The 24,717-nt window shown below is 29.8% G+C and overlaps 2 protein-coding genes across 2 annotated transcripts in view; both read right to left on the bottom strand.

Moving 5' to 3' along the window:
• Nucleotides 1-24,717, bottom strand: part of LOC136986986 (uncharacterized) — a 461,301-nt gene that overhangs the window by 298,532 nt on the left and 138,052 nt on the right. Inside the window, exon 3 of the mRNA XM_067284619.1 lies at nt 46-135. Coding sequence (XP_067140720.1) covers nt 46-123 — 78 coding nt within the window. The 5' untranslated portion in view covers nt 124-135. The remainder of the gene's footprint in view (nt 1-45; nt 136-24,717) is intronic.
• The window catches only part of LOC136986980 (cholecystokinin receptor-like), a 56,961-nt gene continuing 43,363 nt past the window's right edge, over nt 11,120-24,717 (bottom strand). The window contains exons 2-5 of the mRNA XM_067284608.1: nt 19,314-19,513; nt 14,709-14,857; nt 14,099-14,636; nt 11,120-11,494 (exon numbers count right to left, since the gene is read on the bottom strand). Coding sequence (XP_067140709.1) covers nt 11,460-11,494; nt 14,099-14,636; nt 14,709-14,857; nt 19,314-19,513 — 922 coding nt within the window. The 3' untranslated portion in view covers nt 11,120-11,459. The remainder of the gene's footprint in view (nt 11,495-14,098; nt 14,637-14,708; nt 14,858-19,313; nt 19,514-24,717) is intronic.

The following is a 24,717-nucleotide window of genomic DNA, read 5'->3' as shown; positions in this document are numbered from 1 at the left end:
AATTGCTGTTAGAAACTAATTACATGTTTTAAATTAAAAACTTACTCTTATTAGGAATGTTTTTTTGATGTAAAAGAATCCTCCGACATTCAGACCAATCGGAAATCTTGCAAATCTCTTCATGAAGTTCAAGATCTATAACAGAAAAAGAGACTTGAACGTGAAGTCTACTGTTACAAAAAATAAAATAAATTTACCTTTAATTTGTATATAATAGGAAACTTAACAACAGAAAGGATATTACAATCACAGTAATTCCCATAAACCTGCAACAAGAAAAAGTCATTTTATTAATGAATAACATTAAATGTGAATATTATATAAAATAATAAATATTAACTAACTGCTGCTGTAATTCTGGATAGTCCATAAATTAGTAATAAACCTGTAAATAACCATGTAATGGAAAGGAATACCCAGAATAATTTCAAAGCTGGATCTAACTCAAACATGATTGCAATGGATAAAGAAAAACAAGTGTAATAAATATAAAAGCCATAGATTATGGGGAAAAAAATCTCTCCAGTTACATTTATTTTCTGAATGAAAAACCATAAATGAAAATGTTTCTGAATGACTTTTTCGAATTGACAAGCATTTCCGTTTAATTTTCCAACGATCTCAATGAATAAATAGTTCAAACACTCAAATGAATGGTGTAACAGAAAGAATACCGTTATCATAAATAATATAAAGCTGAAAAGAACACTATTTTCGTATATAAGTAGAAGAGATAGATTAATATGACAGAAAAGAATTTCGAATAAAGAGCCATTTGTGAAACAAAGATAAAGATAAAAATCTGTATACAATATTTCAATTATAATAAAAGCTAACCATGTTACAAATGTGAGCATAGACAGAAGAAGTATTTTTCCAGCGATACTATAATCGACAGTATAAAAATATTCATTCGGATCCGGAAAATTGTTTCTTCGAAAAAAAATGAAAAGATAACTACAAAATGCAATTATCGTAATAAAAGTTGAGCCAAACAAGATAGTTGAATTTGTTAATAATGTTACGACTTCCTTACAAATAATATCAATGCCAAATATGGATAAAGAATACAATACGAGACTTAAAAGAAGAAAAATTTCGACAATGTACTGGTAGAATGCGTACAACTTAGATACGAATGTTAGTTTCTTTATATTCTTTTCTTCGACGTAACTAATTCCAATTATAAGAAAAATCTTTTGAATAAAGTATAAGTTCTCCATGTGTATAGATTTATAGTGTTGTGAGATGCGAAGCCCTGTCTACTTCATTGAGTTGTAAGGAAATGTTCAAATTAACGTTTTGTTTTTGTGTTTTATGTTTAAAGCTAATGGATGTTGCATTATAAAGCCATTTATATCTTATAAATACTGCTTACAAAAGCATTTATTTAATGGATGCACTTATGTTGTTGGAACGATATAAATATTGATTTATCGATTGAAACAAAATGTAATAAGTATGCCTTTTATCGAATTATTTATTCCTAGTTATTGCTTAAACATTAATAACAGCAAATTGGCGTTGCTAGTAATCATTTTAATGCATTAACGATAATGTATTCGCTGCGAGAACAATTTCGATTCCAGAAAAATGATTAAGATCGATACGTAATTCGTAACAAATTATTCGTCATACCAAGTTAAGTATCATGCAATTAAATTATATAAGGAATATCAACTTTTCAGAGTAATATATTCATTATGTAAATTAAATATAACTCCTTTGCTTTTTCCTTTCAATTTTTGTGTCTTGCTTCCTGAAGGCTTTAGGAGTTTATTTTAATTATACTTTTCGATGGTTCGGCAGGCTGATAGTGGGGAGACCGCGTGTCTGTCATTCGACCGCCTCCATTATCAGCCTGTCGAACAATCGTCATATCCAAGACAATCTTCCCATTAATTTCTCCTTCGACATCGGGTTTCTCAAAGCGGTATGCTGAATGCCTATGTGCAATGCCATATAATCAAAATGACATGTACAATACTACATGGCATTTTGTATACTTGGTTGTATTCTTTCCTTCTCATGATATGAACTAGAGAATAAATGAAAATTTAGTATGAGAGCCATTTTATTTAAATATTTAATATTCGTATAAATTATTCAGATGAAATATTGGAAAAACAGTTTTAAATAACTTAGCTTACCTATTCGAAAATAAGAGTTGGAGTCATTACTTATTAACATAAATAGTTGTGTCGCTATATACTTGTATCGCTTTGCTTTACTGCAGTATTTACTTTCAAATCATACTTGGATCTTTATTTTTTCATCATTATCACTTCGGTTAATTTATATCCACAATAGGAACAGCCCGTTTTATTAAAATTTCTGAATTGAAATCACGTAACTTCCGATTAAAACCAGAAGTTCCTATAATTAATTGAGGTTTCTTGCCTTAAGCTTTCCATATCTGGTCTCGACTTTCTTGTAAATAACACCGTCCTCGATATTAAACAAAGTGTAATATATGCTGATGATTTGAATAAACATTAAACGTAATGTAATATATTGTTGACGATTTAAATAAACGAAATGTAATCGTGTAGGTGCTGAGGTGGCAGAACGAAAAGGGGAGGAGAAAAAAACAAACGGAGCGACAGTCGCTCGAGATAACCAGCCGGATGTAGAAGTGTTTTAGTTGTGTTAATAAAGAGTTATTCGTATCATATTATCTGGTCAGTTGAGTCGTTTATAATACACAAAGACAGACACCAGACGAACCACAATGGAAATTTAGAGGAAGCTTTATAGTTCTACAATTTTCTCAAATTGCAGCCCAATAAAAGAACTTTATTCAGATTTGTTCAACAATATTTTACTACTCATTGACGTTCATATTTGATTTATAATTTATTGGTGTGGTAAAAAATTTCTTTCGTGAATATTTTTTTAGGAATTTCATTATGATCCTATCCATATTTTCAGAAATTTAAATTGCTCATCATAGCAAATACATTAACGATGCTGCATTAAAACTATTAATGGCAAAACAAATCTGATGTTACAGAATTACGAGCAATAACCATAAAAAATACGTCTATTATAGGCCTGTCCGATTTTATTCCCCATCGGTAATTCTATGTTGAAATAGTTCAGGAAATTTAAATGGATCCATTAGCTTAATGCTTTGTAATCAGAAGTTCAAGAGATTAATATCGCTTTATATTTTAATATCCATTATTTAAAACATTTAAAAGTTGCAAGATATGTTATGAACATTTTAACATAATTCACATGTCATCAAAAGAATAGATAAATCTTTGCATTTAGGGAGAGAATATCTGCGCCATAAATGTACACAAATGAAAAACTTATCTGTCTTATTTATATAGGCCTATGTTGCAGTCAAAACCCGTTTTTAGTTAGAACGCGTTTTAACTAGTTGAAACTAGTTTATACTAGATGTCTTTGTTAAAACCCGTTTTGTCTAGTTAAAACTAGTTTTAACTCAAATTCATTTTTGACTAGCAGTAAATTCTAGTTATAACAAAGACATCCAGTATAAACTAGTTTCAACTAGTTAAAACGCGTCCTAACTAAAAACTGGTTTTGACTGCAACATATATACATAAATAATTTTCTGCTGAGCTATTTCTTAGTTATGATAACAGTAGTTCTATTTAAAAATAACTTTTATATTATTAATACAATTAATAAAATTGTGTGTGGTGCCATCGTTATGAGATTTTGTTGTCAAAAAATTTTTATATACAGTATTTAATTATTATCGAATGATATAAAGCTTAATTCTGGGGGTAGATATAAGTTTTATAGAATATTTTATATGCTAATCTATATAAATAAAAATGTAAATGTTCGTTTGTTCAAAATCTTAAATCTCCGAAAGTTCTTCACTGCTTGCTTTGAAATTTTGACACAACGTTGAATTCGAATACGCGCATGATTTTATATATTTACTATTATATAGATGTTACACGAAATACCCCCGCGGGGAGAGGAGAGGATTAAGGCTTACTGTGAATAACTCGGCTTCTATTATACTACTGTATTTTCGATGCAATTTTTTATTTTTAACTGCGTTTTAGTATGGTATCACGTGGGGATGAGAGAAGTGTATTTCTTAACAATGGAAGTGTTGAGAGAAAGCCACGTTCAAGATTTACAGGCGCAGATTCGGTTTTTCGCGTTTTTGCGGGAAATCGAACATATTTTTAGACCCATCTAAAAATTCTCTAATTAGTCTGGTAACAAGGGAACTTAAATCTTGCATTCTGTAAAAACGGGTAAGATTGGCTATAATGTAATAATTTTAATCTTCGCTATCGTTATTTTTGCCCGAGCAACGCCGGGTTTATCTGCTAGTAATAAAGAAGATCTTTATTTAGTCAGCCCCTCTCGAGATTACGACACACAACACCACTCCATCTCCTCACCCCTTCGACCATCAACTACCAAAATTTTAATAGCATCAATGTCCTTTATACACAAACTATCTTTGTATAATCGGAAACCGTGTTTTGTAATTTCGTTGTTGCACAAACACTATTAAGTGTGACAAATTTAAACACTCGGCGTTTTTTACATCTTGATTTAGTCAACTAAATGAAGATGGATGAAATACGACAAGTGTCTAAATTTGTCACACTTAATAGTGTTTGTGCAACAACATACTATTTTGCCAAATTTCGTTTCTTTATCTTCACCCCGTTTTGAGATATTAACTATATAGACGCCAAAACACACATGCACACATATTCATGGAATTCTTTTGCCTTTACTAGAGCCGATGAAAATGCAACCCGATTGACATTTTATAGTTATACAGAAGACAACCCCATTTAGAAGAAGCCCATCACTCTCATACTTTTTAAACTTTGACCTTAGTTGGTTTTGAATAAAAGGACATTCTTTACTGTTTTCATCCGTAATTATTGCTACTATTCCTTTTATGTCTTCAGATATACAGTACATTAAATTAGTAATACGAACGGTTACTCGTAAAATGAAAACATTTTACTATTTCGAAGATAATACTGTTCAACAATCAAACAAATTCATTTATTTTTTTATTATCTCCCGAACCAATGCTCCCATTTTCTTGAAAATTTCTATAATCATTTCCCCCTGATATCCTGCAAAATTCTAAAAATTTTTGACTAAAGCACAGGAGTTATTAAGCTTCAAATTAGGGGAATAAATCGTGCCTCACCGCATACAGTAACATATACATACACACACTATCAACCATATATACAAAACAAATTCCATTTCTTTTTTACATTTTTTGAAGGTCCTTTGAGTCGTAAAATGTAAAAATCTTGCGAGTGTGGCAGTTTTTGATCGATCCTCATCCTTTTCCTCTGTTAAAATACAGTCGGAAAAATATAAAATGTGATTTCTCCGGGACATGTTGCAGTATTAGCAGCATTGACAGAATATCACGCTGCGTGTAAGAAGCTTGACAGAGATGACCTAATTCTCGCACCGGTAAAAACGGGTAAAGTCGGTTATGTAAGATAACCTTTGTAGTTATATCAACCAAATTCTATGTCAAAGAGCATGTGAATTTTAATTCCTATAATACGTTTACATGCCAAATCCTAATCCGGATATGACCATTTCTGTTTAAGAGAATTGGTAATGTCGAGAATACAAATACTAGGTCACGCAGAAGACTTGTGTCTAAAATTACAGAAACATGGTGGGTTCGTCCGGATATGACCAACAGTTTGTGGAGTTTTCCGTGTTTTCTTCACGTGAATAGAGGTCAGTTTTCAATTGAAAGTCTTGCTGGCAGATGGCTTATATGTTGCGTTGCCGTATCCCATTAACGCAACCCAACCTAAAGAGAAAGTCACAGAATGCAATTTCATTTAACTATCAATAATTATAACATCATTCTAGTAGTGTTAATTCCGACAGAGATCAATGCTGTTTCATATCGTAACTAACCCGTAAAAAATTTTATTTTTTTTACACAGTTGTTTATATAGTATCTTGTTGTTAATATATTTCTATAGTAAAGCTTTTTTGTCGTAAAGTTTATTTCTTCATATGTAAAACAACAACTTGGTTACATTTAAAGGACAATTACACCACAGGTTGACGCACTGAAATCTTTTATTCTATATCTCTTTTTTCTCAAAAATGTACATTTCGAACTTAAAGTCCCTCTTCAGTTGGAACACATCACATCAAATAATTATTATTATTATGAATAGTGAATTACTTGATGTGCATGAGTTTTTGAGAATCGAATCTGTCATCTAATGTAAAAGTTTAGCAATTTGAACACAATCTGCTATCACAGCAGAGCCAGTTCTAGGCTAAGGCACAAGAAGCACCGGTCAGGGGGCACAAGGTTTTGGGTCAAAAAAGTAATAAGATTAAAGAGAACCAGGATGTCAAAGCATTGGTGGTGTGAGCAGTGCCCCCAAAAGTCGTATTTAGAATGGGCTGAAAAACCAAACTAAAATAGGGGTCCGTATACCCTGGAGCGAGTCAAAGGCTTTGACAATTAACCACTGATGATGGCTAGTGCTTATAATCAGACGCACATCTAACATATCCACAAGAATTTTCAATTGTATTAAGTTCTGCGCTAGGCCAGTGCGGCCTGCTCCTGCACACACCGGCAATCTAGGGTCCTCAGTATGTCTAAATTTAAATTTTGATATTCCTACTATAATAATGAGTTTATAAAAGATTGGTTTGGTGTATCTTATTGGTGAGGGCTCCAGACAATTCCCTTTTTGTCTATAGGATAACGCGACATTGAATGGTAGATCAGCCAAGGGATACCTCCCAAGGAGACGTTTTTTTAGAGAAACTATTCATTTTTAGGAATTACACACAATAAGAAAACTCGTAAAACTCAACACGTTGATGATTAGGGGTGAACCCCGAGCAACAATTATCTTTCAGTTCAGTAGTTTCCTGCGCTTTGCCACTGGTGGGCTCTCTCTTCGATGTCTTAACTGCTTTCGTTATTTTATAACAACTTAAAAAATAACTTTTATTAAATCATACATAGGAATATTTTTAAACAGTTTTTGCGATTATTCTACATTAAAAACTGAGAATATCGATTGAATATTGCGTTTTTCTTCCTACCTATTTTTCACACGCAACAGCATCTGAATCGATTTATTGTTTCTTTCAATTGTTAAACATTATAAATGTCCAATATTTAAACCCGTAACAAATAAATAAATTATTCAAGTATCTAGGTATTATTTAGAACAATTTACAGAATTATTAATTAAAATAAACAGTGTAATCAATAAAATATCGGTTTCTATTCGTATTAGGAGGTCTGCTGAATGGGATCTACTCCGGGAGGACGTTCTATAGTAAACTGGACATTATTTAGGGAGTACAAACGTGAAGAAAACCCGGAAAACTCCACGTGGCCAGCTCAGATGAGGTGCGAACCTTTGACCAAATACTAGTGTTTTGTACTCTTATTCTCTCCTCCACTAGTGGGCCGGTTTTTAGTGGTATTTTTAATTTTTTCCATTGATAAAATGCAGATGAAGTAACCGTATTTTTATACGTTAAAATAGTGTAGGAAATTTTGTTAGAAATGTTATATAAATGCAAATTTTTCGATTAAATATTTTCTAAATTCTCAAAATTCTGACGTTTTTGTCAATTTTTATTCATATAATTTCTATTTCGAGGAAATTCTTTCTATGTAATCATTCGACCGTTTATACAGTAACCAATTGAAATCTGAAATTGAAAATTGATCAATCGATGTTAACAGACTTCAAATTATTGGGAATTCTGTGGAAATTATTTCTAAAAAATTCTGTTGAATAACCAGACAAATAGTTGAAATAAAACTATAAAAAAAAATTATATAGAAAATAAATATTCAAGATTTTGGGTTAAATCGTTTTATATAAATTCATTCTTTAACAAATTGAATTGTAATTATAATTTTCTAAATTACTGATTAATTAGTGAATATTAGCGATGATAGAATTTCCCTTAAAAGTCGAATTTTTAGAGGAAAATCGGATAATAAATAAATGTATTAAACGAATGTATTAAAGAGTAAAGGAGTTAATAAATTGTTATTAGTAAAAATATAAAATAAAAGGAATGAAGTGATGGGATAATACACGCAACACGTGACAGATCTGTGAAGTTGATCCCTCCCGAAAGGACTTTCTACGGTAAACTGGTTATTTAGGTATTAAAAAACCTGGAAAACTTTACACGGTCAGCCCTTGGCTAGGTGCAAACCAGCGACTATTAAAGGGTTTTTATCTACTTCAACCCCCGCCTCGCGCAAATAAATTGGAAATGCTATCTTAAAGACTTTTGAATTAAGACAAAAAATATTTCAAATTTAAGAATCTAGAATTTAAAATATATCCGGAATTTGGAAAAATATGAAAAAAATTCATCTTAAATTCGAATCGATACGGTAATTTTAACGTATGACCATTGAACATTGGTTGTTGGTCGTGGGTTCGAGCCACACCAAGGGGCTGACTATTTGTATTTTCCTGTTTTTTCTTCTTGTCTAACACTTCAATACTACCTAATATCCCATAGAAGGACCTCCTAAAATATGCTCTCTCCTTTGGTCTTTTAAATATGGTTTTTGACTCCCTTCGCGCTGTTAACCTGCCCTTTTCAGTATCCCTATATAAAAGACGTTCTTAGTGAATTTAGGTTTTAGTCTTTCTTAATTTAATATCCATAAACAGTATTATCGATAATTATAGTTAATTAATTAACTATTTTCGTGATTTAATCGCAAGTAAATTTTAAATTATTAATTCGTTTTCCTTATGAGAAAGGTTATATAAATTTTAAAACAGGTTTAAAAAGTCTGTTTTGACTTTTCATAAGAGTAAAATATGATAAAATGTTTATTTTTTGAAGAAAAGATCCAAAATTGATCGATATTTTACTAAAATTCAGGAAATTTTAATAAAAAGTTTTGATATATCGAATTTGTTACTTGGAAATTTCCTACGAAAGTAATAAAAATTCTTAGCTTAGAAAAATCTCACAAGTTATGGAAAATAATTTCTCGAATTTTTAATTGTCTTCTAATATATTTATAAATCATCGTTGTTTTTAATTAACTAATTGGATAAAACCACTGCACGCTGGTAGTTGGTCGTGAGTTCGCGCCTCTCTAACGAACTTGACACTGGAATTTCCTGTATTTTCTTCACGTTAGTAATACCTAAATAGGGTCCAGTTTTCATAGAAAGTCTCCCATCGACAGATAACAAACAATCAATGGCCCTGTTAGGTCTATCAGAATCTGTTAATGCGAGTGATGTTTTGGTAGAATATAAACAAAAATCGAAATATTCATATTGGTGGATATCTCATAACTGTATAGAACAAGATTTACTTCGATTTCATCCAGTTATTTTCACCTTTCCGATCGTTTTTATTCCTATGTCAGAGTCTCATTCCCGTAAGTTTTGAATGGGATCATCGACACTTCGTCACCTTGAATTTTCTGAAAGAATGGATGATCAGGATATCAAAAGAATTCTGGGCTTTTTTAAAGATAAATATAACTGCCTTCGGCTATTTTGACTTTTTAGAAAACTCAGTCAGCTGATTTAAATGTTATCTTCTTCAAATAATATATAAGGAACAATCCGAATATCTTTTAAAATTCTTTATTGTATCTACTTATTATTATTCATTTTTACATATTTACAGCTTTTAGCTGAATATTGTAATTAAAACTTTGCTATATTCACTTACGATTAATTTTGAGGACGATTAATTAATCTTAGTCGCAAGTGATTGACACTAGAGGCGCACCTTAATACTCACATTGTATTTATGTACTGTAAATAGAATACTTTTAATATATTTATTTATTGTGAATTTTATTGCTTTGTTCTTCATTAAAATAGTCTATGCAATATGAGCTTCTTCTCTGTAATTTTTGTTTTTTCAATTGATATTAGGCCTAATTGGTGCCGTGGTTAAGCGAGTTGTCTGCTCTTCCAGTGTCATAAATTTTGTTCGTAGAAAGAGTTTTAACTGTGTAACGCGTGAGGAAATTGCCAGTTCTCTATTTAATATTTATGGATAAAATTTTTCGTGTGTATTTTTTCATATATTGGCGCTTTAAGAGGATAACGCTATTTGGGGGACGTTATATCGATATTTGAATATATTAATATGACATATCTGACCAGCAAACAAGACTATTTGACCTGGCTCCGAACAAAGATGAATCCCAAAATTTAGACTTTTTCTATTGTAAAATACGCAATAGGGTTTAACGTATACAAATCACATCATTTCGGCGATCATTGATTTCAGTAAACGACAACACGTGTCAGGAAGGATGCCTTTCAATCGAATGGAACTTTATGATTGCCAACGACCATCCATTAAGTAATTACAATATTACAGCAAATGGACATTTCACCGTTGAACAACGGTATAATTTAAAGCAGTCTTTATTCACTTCTCCTGGGTACATGTGGTGATAATGTCAGGGTCATAGAGGCACCGTATGATTGTCTACGACAGATTTGCTCGCACATTTTGCAACAGCCACGTCCGTCATAATAGTGGATGATGGAAGCTGGCATCCCATCCGGTCTACAAAACTTTTGGTCGTGGGTTCGCACCTCGCCTGCGTAAAGTTTTCCTGTTTTATTCACGTTTATAACATATAAATAGGGGCCAGTTTTCCTTAGAAAGTCCTCTCAGAAAGCAGAACGTGGGGGTTGCCATATACAGACAAACAACACACCTGAACGTGCATCCTTTTACGTGTCTGTTTTGTATGGAGACTTTCGAATCCCTCTGTAACTCTCAGTTCAAGTGTATGGCATTTATCAATTAAATAACGACAACAATATTTTTTATACATAATACTGAATTTTAATTTAATTTATACAGCAATATAAACAGAAAAATAAGAATATATTTAAATTTTATTTTACAGTATACAATAAGTTCCTGCTTCATTCAATAACTACAGAACAACATCTATTTACGTAAAAACTTTATTCACTAATATTAATTAATAAATGAGTTAGTTTATCAAGATTATAATATATAATTTTATATAATTAGTAAAATATAATTAATATGAAAAATAATGATATAAACAATTAAATTTAATAATAATTAAAAATAATAATAATAAAAAATTTGAGGACTCGTTTAATAAATTTTTTTAATAAATTATAAAAATGAAAACATTAGTAAATATTGTGCGGAGGAGAAAAATACTGAACGTCTATGGATTATATATTTAATAAGATGGGAATTATAAATATATTTTAAATAATATGCTGTTATAAATTCAGTAATATCAAAGACGATGTTAGGATGTTAAAGCTGACGAGACGTGACACATGAGGAGTATTGAGGAGGAAACATTGACCTTATGCAACAGCTGTCGATACCTTTCTAATGTTGTCTTTGGTATGGAGGACAAACCAACCGCTTCCCTCTTTAGAAATGAACACCTTCCAATTCTATACAGAATCATCTTCCACTTGATCTAAGATTTCTGAAATTTGAATTTTTATAATTAAAAATATATAAGAAAAAGTTTTTTTATCTAGAAGTTAATAGTCTAATTAGTCAACAATGAAAGATGTGTGAATATCCTAAGCATCTGGCATTGCAATTACAGAGTATTTATTAGTTAAATATAATAAAAAGTATATAAAAATTTGAATACAAATGTTATTATTATTATTATTTTTAATTTTTAGGTACAAAAGAATTGATTGGCAGATGATAAAACAGGGTTAATTCTGTTCTCTAGTCTCTAATTATAATGAAATTTAATTTAAAACGTTAAATTGTAATTACAGTTTTTAATAGTTAAATACGATTAAAAATACATGTAAAATATTATTTTTAATTAATTTTTTGAATAAATTATTTTAGTTTTATTAAGATTTATAGGGATAAATCCCCCTGAAGCCATACTTACAACTTCAATTGAGTTTAGAGTATAAAATTTACTTAAAATTTAATATTTATAGCAATTTTTTACTTTAAATTTATTTATTTTCTATCATTAATTACAGTAAAACCTATGTAAAGCGAAAGCGTATGTAATTTTGTTTTCGTTTAAGCAGGTTGTTTTCATTTTAGAAAGGTTTTACTGTAACTCTCTTACGTTTTTTTAATGTTTTTCTTCCTTTAAAACGGTTTATAAGGGTCAGGACCCTTATAAACCTTATATAAGATGGTAAGGGATGGAACACGACATAAGTAGTTTCATAGTGGGCCTTCTTTACATGCCATTGCAGGTTCAGTTTGACTCAGCTAGGCCCACGATAGCACAGAGTATGTCGGGCCCTATACCTCACTAATCACAACGGGGTGATGATGGACGAGCAGGGGACATTCTGGGCCTTTGTTTCGCGCCGTCACAGATTTAACCATGATTGAATATGTTTGGGACTCGTCTCCCATTATCTATAATGGGGTAATGAAAGACGGGCTTGATATATCCAGTTACTTTATGAGCCTAGTCGCCCTTATTGTGGACCTGGTGAATCCACGATAGATGTAGAAAAGGTTCTTTTAAATGTCCGTAGGGAATTAAGTGTTAAAAATTATTTTAAAAATTCAAATAGAGATTATTATAAGGACTAAATTCAGATGAAAAATGTTTATTTGAGTGAAGATCTGAACCCATTCCTTTATAACCTTTCTACAAAAAAAAACAGTGGATTTTTCTATTTGACTCTATTATTTTATCTGGATAGCAATTTTTTTATTCTTTATTTTTAATAAAACATCATTCTTATACTAAAATTTACGTATTTATGTACTATACGAGAAGTGGAAATTATTATAATTAGGCCCACGATTTCACGTATACGTATAAGAAATAAATCTTACAACATTAATTAACTTACGATGAAAAATTTTCGATACAATAATTCTTAACTGACAACAACTTCGTCCGTTAATTAGTGTTGTTTAAAGTTATTAATAACAGCTGTAAAATTAGCAATTATCACTACAATAATTAACCAATTAGTGATAAGTTGTAATAAATACTTTCACAAGTTATATAACTAGTATCTATTTAAATATTTAAGTATATAATCAATCACGTAGCTCTAGAATTTATAGGATAATCCAGAAGATAACTATCGGTACCGTGTGATTTATTACAACTGAACGAGAAGGTATACAAATCTTACTTAAATATCATTTGAGTCGACATTTGAAGCAATGGGCTAAATATATTTGCTCTCAATTCTACTGATTTTTAGTTAATGGGAAGTAGCGTTGAAGGGAGTTGACTGGTTTGCATTTTCTTCAAATAAGAATCTTCTGTGAGATTTCTTTCCATGAAGATGACGCGAGTACAATGTACCTTATCAATCAAAAGACTTTGTGATAAATCTTTGCTAATTTAAGATACGTTTTTCAAAGTACTGAAGGTAAAATTGAAGATTGAAGTTGAGTAGAAATATTTAACATTCTTCTTCGCTATGTCATGAACTAGTCTTGAGATTCCTCCGAGTGCTCCTTCTACTGGCTGTTCTCTTGGTAGATATAAAAGTTATAGTGTTTATGTCGTAGAGGATTAGTTTAAGCAGGAATTTCTTGGTCTGGCCTTGAGATGCTTTCCTGTCACGTATCTCTGTCGTGTTATTCAGTAAATTGAAATGTTTTGTTGTGTGGACAACTGGCATCCACGAATGATAACCAAGATCTTAGATTGATCAACTTTATGTTTGACATGACTGTTCGAGTGATGCCAATAATCCTCCCGAAGTACAGGAAACACCCGAACATTTTGCTGTAAATGCTGATTTCACTGATACTTGAGTAAAATTTGTATACCCTTTGACAGGGACGGGCGAATGATCGAGACATCATCCTACCGCTCTGGGGGATATGGGTTTGAATCCGAACGAGCAACCTCAGGAGTTTTTGATGCGTAATTAATTCCGGATATGTCCAGTCCCATCCCTCACCACCCACTGTAAGCCTGGCCGAATCCATGATATATACGGAAGAAAGTCCCTGTTAGTAGTACCCACGGGGCAGAAAGAGTAAAACTATAACTCCTTCGATAAGTACTGTCTGAACTATCCTGCATTTATTACAATACAAATTATTATAATTATATCCTTACCCGCATGAATAGAACCCAGTCTAGTACTGTAAATACTATTCAGAGTAGCTGTATAGTCACTGCTTCGAGCAGACTGCCATCTTTTTCTTTTAGTACATCTCATGGCATTTAAAAATCCTTGCCTGAATTTCTTGTGCATAAAGCAATAAGTAATTGGGTTGCAGCAACACGAACAGAATGACAATAGATGAATAATGGAGACACCAACGGAACCAATACTCAAATAGACCGTCTTCGCATCAAACAGTGACCATGTGTGCATGATGTAAAGGGGTGTCCAGCAGATGAAAAACTCCACGACTACAACAAAGAGCATTTTTACAACCCTCTTTTTCGCTTCTTGATTCTTTACGCTGCTCCCTCTTACTAACCAATTATTACTTTGTTTCGAGCGTGATAATTGGTTGATTGTTGTGACGTTATTCTCCGAATGCACACCATTGCATTGTGTATCGTAAACGTTCTTAGTATCAGGGAAGTATTGCTTCTTAGTATTCTTCTCTGCGTATTTAGGATCTGTAAAATAGAGTTTAATTACCTTTATATGCCATTATAATATTCTAAAATGGTAAATAAGTCGAATATTTACTTGATTTTTTGGGATATCGACTCGAATCCCAATCCACAGTGTTTTGCTAATCAAAGCGTATGTTGTAGTCATGATAATCAGTGGGATGAGCAACAGTTCGACACCCAGGTAGATATTAAATGCTCTTTCTGACTCAATGGATGGCCATTCTTCTCGGCATTTATATTTACCTATAATTAAATTATTAAAAAATATAATAAGAAAAACTTATTTTATGTTAAAAATCTCTGGGCGCGACGCAACTACATCGGCGCGTCTCGTCGCGTCGCGCCTGCATTGTAAAATCCCGCAATAATTCAAAATTATTTTAATTCCAAACAAAATCATTAAACTTTTTAAAACGTTTCTACAATTATAGTGTTAAGCAATAATTGATTAATGCTGCAAAATGTATATATATATTTCGCGAGTTGCGACGCGAACGTATGCGACGCGACGCGCGCTTCATCCGATAACACTTAATTAGAATTTAAATTAAAAGCTAAAATTCTAAATTAATAATAAAGATAAAATAGTTAATTAACATTTATTTAACAATATTATATCAAACTTAACAATAATAATTTAGAAAATTTTAAATATAACTAACGATAAACATTGTTAAATGTAACTCTGCAGATCGCGATCTACACGTTGAGAATTTGAATACAGAGATAAATAGAAAAAATGAGTTAAAAAATAAAAGTTTAAATAATTATAAATAATTTTAACCTTATTATTATTTTAATTAAATAGAAAATCTCGCCGAATTTAAATTTTCTTTACATTTTAAGATTAAATAGTGCTATTCACTGTTAGATTGTCTCCACTCATCCCATTACCTTTCAACCGAATAAATGGTAAAAACCTACTTCTAGAATGAAATAGAAAGGATAAGAGTGAGTTAGAAAGATAAAAGTAGTCAATAGTGAGTGTTGAGTGTGTTATTCTGCGCAAAATCATCAAGTCTGGCTCTTATCTGGGCCAAGAAATGAAAGACTCTCCGAAAATGGCAACGGTTTCCACAGTATTAGAATACTCTAGAGAGGTAAAATAACAAATACCTCGTTGCTACAGAAGACTTTTCTATGCTTCAGGCTAATATGTCTGCTATCGATATCGAGTAAGAAAAATATTCTTGTATTCATTTAAACCCTTCAGGAAGATGACATTGATGAAAAATGGCTCCATACTTGGTTATAAATTGATTCACTCAACACGATTTTTCAAAGTCATAAATGAAGAATATTGCTATTTATCTACGTTTAGTTTAATTTAATAGTTTATATATTTATTTTTTAATTTTCTGTTTACAAATCTTACCACAAAACTCTAAATAAAATTCAAATTTTTAATTTCTAGAAATATCATCAGATGGCAGCAGTGGATTAGTAGAAATTAAAGAAAGGAAGAATTATTCTGATCGTTTATTGGTCACTTTTGTAACTACGTTCATAACGTCGTCAAGTATTTAACGTCATTTATAAAGTTTATAACGTCATCAAGTGTGTTATCGCCATTTATTACGTCAATCGCATCGTAATTTATTACGTCAATCGCATCATCATTTAAAAGTATGAGATCTTCATAATTTATCATTAATATCGCTTTTTTTTTAAATCTAAATGTAGATGATTTATTATCAAAATATATAAAATAAAATAAATATTTTGAAAAATAATAATAAATATAGGGTTTTTTTAGTCTTTCATTCATTATTCTATTAAAAATTAAATATATAACAAATATTAATTTTATATTTAATAAAAACAAATAAAGTAAATTTTTAATGAAAATTAATTAAAAACAACAAGGACATGCATAACTTTCCCGGCAGAAATACTGAAGTTATGTGTGTCGCCATCTGTTGAGATTTTATTTTATAACTTTTACTAAAATTAATTATTATAAAATGGCAAAATGCTTAATTTTCATGGTAAATATGAGTTTAATAAACATTCCAAATGCTAATAACGTTTAAATCATCATTAAGTTTGACCTTACTCAAGATGTAACACGTGACCCTCTCTATCTCCCTACCTTCTCGACCTTTAACCTCTAAAATTTAACAGCATCAATGACCCTAATATAGAAACCTCCCTGCAAACTTTCAGAAATTTTCGACAAAAGACAGGAGTTATTGAGCTTGAAATAGGGTGAACAAAATCGCGATCCCACACAATAATACTTATACATACAGTAAAATTCCGAATTTTAAGAGGCCATTTTTCGACAGATCTCTCTTATATATAACAGCTTGGAAAGTAAAAATATGACATGTTAAATATTAAAATAGCCTCTTGATTTACATAATTTAATTAGCAAAAAATACTACTATTTTACTTCATAAATTCCCAATGTAGAAAACTGTTAAAACAAGTAAAATCTATAAGAAATACGAAGCAATGGGGTTATTGTTGTGTAATAAGAATTAAATAAGGAAACATCTTAAAAAGTTATCTCATTAGAGGATAGAAAATTGGTGGAGTCTGCAGTATAAACCGGATCTGGAGCTCATTCAGGAGACAATTAAGTCGAATGTTAAAAGAAATAATTGCTTTAAGTGTGTGTGTGATCTTAAGTGTTAAAATTATACAAAATTTGTTTTGGTTTAAGTCATCAAATTAATTCTTTAAATGACATAAAACAGTCTACGAAACGGTTTTTTTTTAATGTTAAAATAAATGAAAGTAAGAAAGAAAATTAAGTTAATTGTAATTATAGTCTTTTGTTAGTTAATTAAAGTGCTTCTTGTTAAAGTAAAAAATATCTGTTAAAATAAGAAGAAATTAAAAGATAAGTAACTATAAAATTACTTTGTACTAAAGTTTATTTCAGTTGGAAATTTTTTAATATTAATTTTTTTTAAAAAAACTTACGTTTTATCAATAGGATTGATAATAATTAACTTTTCTTTATTTTATATTATGTATAAAATGATTGACCCAAATACATTTACATTTTTGGACTGGGAGGAATTTGAAGTGTCCAGAAAAGATGAAAATTCGGGGGTTTATTCTGTGTATGTGTGTGGGAGCACAATTTTGTTCACTCAATTTCAAGCTTAATAACTCGTGTATCTTTTGTCGAAATTTTCTGAAATTTTGCAGGGAGGTTTGGGTATTAATGACATTGTTGCTAATAAATTTTGGTGGTTAAAGGACGAGGGGGTGAGGAGATAACAAGGGATCGTTTGTCGTATCTCCAGTAGTGTCTTACTTATTGTAAATGCTAATAACGAATAAAATCTGACGATTTTATTCGTTATTAGCATTTACAATTTTTTATGATACTCATCTTTACATCAAAATTAAGCTTATTCACATTTTATAACAATTAATAATATAAAATCTTTTTTAAACTAAAATCTGTTGACAGATGGCGCCAAACACAATTGTTTAACTCTTGCCCGGAAAGTTACACAACTCGTTGCTGTATATTTATTCTAATGTCTTAATAAAGCACAAAAATTGTTATAATCTATATTTTAAATTTTATTAATTAATTTAATTCTTTTATAATATAATTCTTTATAAAATTAATAAATTTTATCTTTATAATTATCACCTTATAACTTTAAAAATATTATATTATATCTATAATGTTTATAAATTATATTTATAACCATACTATAATAATAAATATATTTATATATTTAAGTATATTATATTATTATAGTAATATTTTTATAAATATATTGGGCCCAAAATTCCATTAACCGAAGTATACGATACACATCGGTTAACTGACTTTTGGGCCAACCGATTAATATTTCAATTTGTCTAATTTTATTTAAGAAAATTGTGCTCGACAAACAAATATTTTTGAATTAATTTTATTATAGATCTTAATATAAAGTTAATTAGTACTAGAAATTTCGTAATTAATTTTCAATTTATTTTTCTGTTTTATAGTTAATTCAATGCCGGGAGTAAAATTAACGACTGTGTAATTTTGGGCTTTGTTTTTATAATATAATAAAATTTAATGTTTAATTTTAAACTGTTTTTTTTTTTTTTTTTTGGATTTAAGAGAAAGTAGAAATTATTATATTTGTGTTAATTAAAATAATTTTAAGTAAACCTCTTGACTGAGTATTTTCAAAAAATAAAATAAATAAAATAATAAAAAGTAACGATAAAAATGTATTCAACAAATAATTTTAGCTTATTTAATGTATAAAATTGTGACATATTTTCTAAATTATGTATTTTATTACATGATTGGTCGAATACCTCGCTTATCTCTACGCCTTTCTGTCTATTGACCAATCACAGATACGAATGTCAATTTCTTTCGAGTAGTTAAACTTTTGTATAATGACTCAACCGAAAAATTTTATTAGTGAATATTATTGCGTTTTTATTAGAATTGGTAAATTTATAACAAACTTTTCTGGAATTTAAATGTAAATCTGTAAAATAATATTATTAAACTGTAGTTCCTTGTAAAATTTCAGAAATTTTCGACGAAAAGCACAGGAGTTATTAAGCTTTAAACAGGGTAAACAAAATCGTCCCCCCAAACACACTAGCATTCATACATACCGAAATTCATATATATATGTGAAGTTTACGATTCTGCAGTAATTAATTATCATTTAACGAATCAAATTATAGCTTTAATTAATTAAAAAATATAGCAAACCTGGGTATCTAGTCGGTGTCAGTTTGCTGAAACATGCAGTAGGAATCATAGTGATTAAAGAACCAACCCAAGTAGCAGCAATCATTCTGTAGGCATGAGAGACAGTTTGCCATCTTCTGGAATGAAGGGGTCTGCAAATAGCGAAGTATCTCTCCAAAGAAATCACTACTAAAGTCCAAACGCTGACTGATACGGAAAGTCTGTAAATTAAATAAATATATTAAATAATAATTGTATATATAAACTGTCGAAATGTTTTTTTTTTTTTTTTTTGGTTTTCTCAACACAGGGTTTGGTTTATTAGAAAAAACAGAAAAAATATATAGGCCTATATATATATATATATATATATAAAACTAATCTATTGTCGTACTCTATATCTAATATCCTATAATATGATCCTTACTGTTTTTATTTAACAACTTATGGCTTCTAGGTAATAACCACATTGCAGCACTTGGCCTCATTCAAACTTCTATTGTTCACAATTTAAAAAGTAGTATTTTTTCTTTAAAGTTTTCATACCGAACAAAAATTCTCAGTTACTTTTAACAATAAATCTACACTAAGACAGATAAAATAATATTTTTAAAGTTGTGTTAAGATTTTCTAGTGTAATTTAATATATTTCTGTAAAATATTGTGTATCGTCGATAGATATTAAAACCTCTCAACAACGACCAGTGATGGAAACGTTAAAGATGGCTGTTATTCGGAGGTGGCCGTTGTTTGGAGGTTAAGTTTGGATGCATTTTAAGAGGAAACGTTCCTGAAAAAGTGGTCGCCGTTTAGAGGTGATTTAATATTTGGAGTATTTACAATATATATAGTTGTTGAATGTACAGTATCTACAGTATATATGTGCGTGCTTGCTTGTATTGTTGTTTGTGTACAAGTGTTGTTTGCATGTGTACGCATGCTGCTTTGTTGTTTGTGTATGTCTTTGTATGTGAACTTTTCTATATGTATTTATGTATAAGCGCTTGATGTTTATTTGTAACGTGTAAATACAAGCTTTACGCATAGAGAAATGTATGTTTTAGTACATCGTAATGTATTGTGTTTGTATCTGTGTTCTCTCAGCTATTGCTGCTTTTACTCTTCTCTGTTTTTTATGTATTTTCTCGCATTTTTATACTTTTAATGTTTATACTCTTAATTTATCAAAACATTCTTAAGAAAATAAAATCATTTAACGAATATATTTGAATGTAAACTAAATGTAAACGAAGCTAATTTCATAAATAAGTATGCCATTAAAATAAAACTAATAAATTATATCTGATCTCATATAATTTCTAATTTTTAACACTTTTTTTTTAGTTGCAAACTACAGCTTAAGTGACTTTGAGCTTTAAAAAATAAAAAATAAATAATGGTAACAAATGACACATCGTCTGATGACGTGTGTCAATCTGTCAGCTATTTCCTCTACAAATCTTTGCCCCGTCAGGTGAAAATAGATTAAGTTATATAATTTTTTGAATCTATTTTCTGTGTTAAATATGATCTCGTGTTTAATTTGACCTGAGAAATTGGTAAATAATCAATAAACTTTAACGACTATTTCATAATAGGAATGACTTTTTTAATATCTTTGTAACATAGTAAATTGTTCAATTAATTATTTATAGAATTTAGTCCATAATATTTGATAGGAATTATGGGCTAAATTGTAATGCTATAAATTAATTTTCTTAATTATAATATATTTAAATTAAAATCTATACAGTAAAACCTGTGTAAACCGGACTCTCTCGGTACCGAATATATTTTCTGGTTTGGCAGGTTTCCGTTTTGAACAGGTTTTTTTTAAATGAAGAAAATCCGAAGAGTTTTCTGCTATTTTAGGTTCCGTTTTAGACAGGTTATATCGCACATAAATACTTTTATTTTTTCGACTCTCTTATTTTTACTTTTTAGAATAAAAAATGACGGAAATTCTTTACTTTTTTCAATTTTCTACCCCAAAAATATCGATCTAAGTTGATATTTGACGTGCAATTTCCATAAATTTGTTCGATTTTTGGCAGATGGAATCGAAGCTATTTCAAGTGTACATTTGCTGAATATAAGAGAAGCAATATCAATGCCAATCATATATCAACATTACAATAAGAAAAATTAAAAATATATTTTATACATTATTAATCTTTAAACCAGTAAACTTAATAATTAACACTGCTTATAATTAATTTAAAAATTAGTGTGTTGAGGCTCGATGCAAGGGGTAATTGCGGAGTCAAAGATACAGCCAGACTCCGAAATTTAATCATTGTTTATTAACCTGTGTAACACAGATTTTTCATTATTAATCTGATAAATAATAAATAATTTATCTTTATTTATTTTATTACTTTCATTTGTATACTTTTATGGCTTATGGAGGAGATAGGGCCCTCACGTTTGTGAATAGTTCCAGTCACATCAGATCCTCACTAAGTTGTAATATAGTATTCTAGAATTACATACAGTAAAACCTGTGTAAACCGGACTAGCAAAGGATTGAATGTTTTTGCTGGTTTGACTGGTCTCCGTTTAGGCAGGTTTAAGTTCTATTAAGGTTCCGTTTTAGACAAGTTTTATAATACAATATAGAAGTACAACATGACGTGTGCATGTATACATGATGTAAATTTACACAAGTCGTAAATGTGAGGGGATATAAAAATTCGGTCGTAAAGCGAGACTAATTTAATAGATTTAATAATTTATCTTTAATACAAAAATTAATTATTTTGCTTTTAATTAAATAATGAATAGTTTAAATAGCATGAATGCTGAATTACGTTTACCAAACATGGATTGATATTATCCAGCTTGTGACAAACACGTGTGTTACGGGTCATTTATATTTGGTTTTATGTTTCGTTGCAGTTACGTCAATTTGTTTCACACCGGGTTAAAAAATGCAAATGATTTTTTAATAATAATTGGTATTTAAAATGAGTCACAGCTTTCCTAATAATTTCATTACAAAGAATGATAGTTATGTCTAATATCGTGGCAGGTGGCCATTGAAAACAGACTGGAAAGTGGATGAATGTGCGCTGCCATGATAATTTTATGACACATTTTAATAGTTTTAACAATGAATTTTTCTTATTTTAAAGCTAATTTACTCATTTTAAAGCTGAAATTTCTTATTTTAATGCTATCTTAACGATTATTTTGAAAATTTATAATGCATGGACGTAATATTAAGTGTTAGAGTAGGTTCTATCTAAATTATTTACTGATCTACAATATAGAAAATTATTTAAAACTATACGAAATATGTTTATAATGCCATAAATTAATAAAATAAGTAATATTTCCTGTACTTTAAGGCTCTAAAAGCGCACCACTTTAGTGTGTCGCAAGCGCTTTGCAATGAGAAGGCGCGATAGTCGTAAATATTTATGTGAAGCTTGTTTTATTTTAAAACTTATAAAACAAGATAAAATAGTTTATGATAGATGTAAGAAAAAATTATAACGTTAAAACTTTCTAATATAATAAACTTTTTTTTTGAAATATTATGCCTTACACGTAATCGCACGCGACGACGCAAGCGACGAGGCGACACAACTTTTAAAGATCAAAATGTAATGTAGATAGTTACATAACTTTTACTAACGTGGATTCATTGAAATATAAATCGTGATACACAGATTATTATTAAAAAATGTAGCGCATTCTCTCTCAAAATTGATGAATAAGATGCAAACATGTCCTAGAAACCTGGAAAAACCTATATATAAATCAAACTATGGACGTATTTATGCTTATTAGGTAAAAGGTTCTATATTATTCAACGTATTCGCATCAAATTTAGTACGGATATTTTTCGACACCTAAAAGAAAATAGTGTGATTGGACGTCCTCGCCCTCAACAACATTTAAATCCCCTTAACTTAAGTCCGAGTAACACCAGGTAAACATAGCTGTTTTTCAACTGAAAAAAGCACTACTAGACCTTATTCACCTAAAGCCCACCCACTGAAAAGACTGAGCAACACCAACTAATCTTCAAGTCAAAAAATACTGTATAAAGCCCTTATTCTCCTAGAATTCACCCCTTCAAAAGCCCGAGCAAACACAGGGCACACGCAGGTATAAGCATGGAAAATTAGTATAAGATTGCATGAATTTGCATACACGACAACACATTTTAAACTATTAAAATAAAAGTGATGTAAATTCTTCATACGTATTGCCTAACAGTAAAGTACTGTAATAAATGAAACATATAGTAATAGAAATTGCACACTAATTAATTTCTTTTTTAACTGAATAAATGTTAATCACGTTACTTCATCCATTAACATTAATAAGATTTTGGTATTCGTGGAATTCTCATAAAGGTGATTAATGAGTAGAAAAAAATTACTGAAAATAAACATAGCAGTTTTTTCTCGTTATAACAGACAAAAATTGCATAAGTTAACACTACAAATAAGTAATAAGTATTAATAATTCATATGAAATTGTCAATGACATTATCAAAGGAGTAGAAATTGAAAATGTCAAGTATTGTTGATATATCAATATCAGTAACATTATTCTAATAATTCCGACTGCCATTCTCCTTTATCCTGTTAAATTTACATATAATTGGGGTGAAATTTTCAAATTGAAAACCTATACATTCTCACTATCGTTTGTCTGTTTGTCTGTCCTCCGTTAATCTCGAGAATGGAGTTAGATGGATGAAAAAGGAGACCGGATATGAAAATCTTAAGGGCTAGATTTCTATATACGAACCTCCAGAAAGTCATTTTATGGACATTTCAGGAAAATATTCAAAAATTTTCCCCTGAAAGGTGTTAGACAGATGACCGGCACAATTCTATCGTTAAAGGAAAAGTATGATGTACAGGGGTAATCCACTATTAGTTTGAGATGGAGAGCGTATATTTTAAATTAGATAAATTAAAAATATGATTAAAACTTACAGCCCGGCGAATTTTCTAATGTTTAAAGAAACCTGTTTAAAACGAAAACCTGTCAAACCGGTAAAAATATTCAGTAGTGTGGAATTCCGGTTCACACAGGTTTTATTTTATACATATATATCTATCTATCTATCTTTAAATTTAGTTGGAAAATATCCAATAAACTTTACAATCGAAATTCGATTTAACAGTTTAAATCAAATTATATAAAACTTTAAACGATATACAGTATATTTATAAAATTATTTACAATTTCCAAAATTAAAGCTGGGCTAAGATCTTTACAAATAAATGATTTTATAAAAAAAAATGTTTTTTATTTATTTATAAAACTAGTTTTGTATCGTATTTTCAATTATATAAGATAAAACTTATATAAGAAAGAGAGAGAATGAAAGATGAATGCAAAATTTAAATGAAAATATTTATATTTTTGAGTAAAAGTGTAAATATATATATATATTTCT

This window comes from Centruroides vittatus, unplaced genomic scaffold (genome assembly GCF_030686945.1).
Source record: "Centruroides vittatus isolate TY-2023 unplaced genomic scaffold, ASM3068694v2 scaffold_1431, whole genome shotgun sequence".
Taxonomy (NCBI): Eukaryota; Metazoa; Arthropoda; class Arachnida; order Scorpiones; family Buthidae; genus Centruroides; species Centruroides vittatus.
This window is presented reverse-complemented; position numbering and strand designations above follow the sequence as displayed.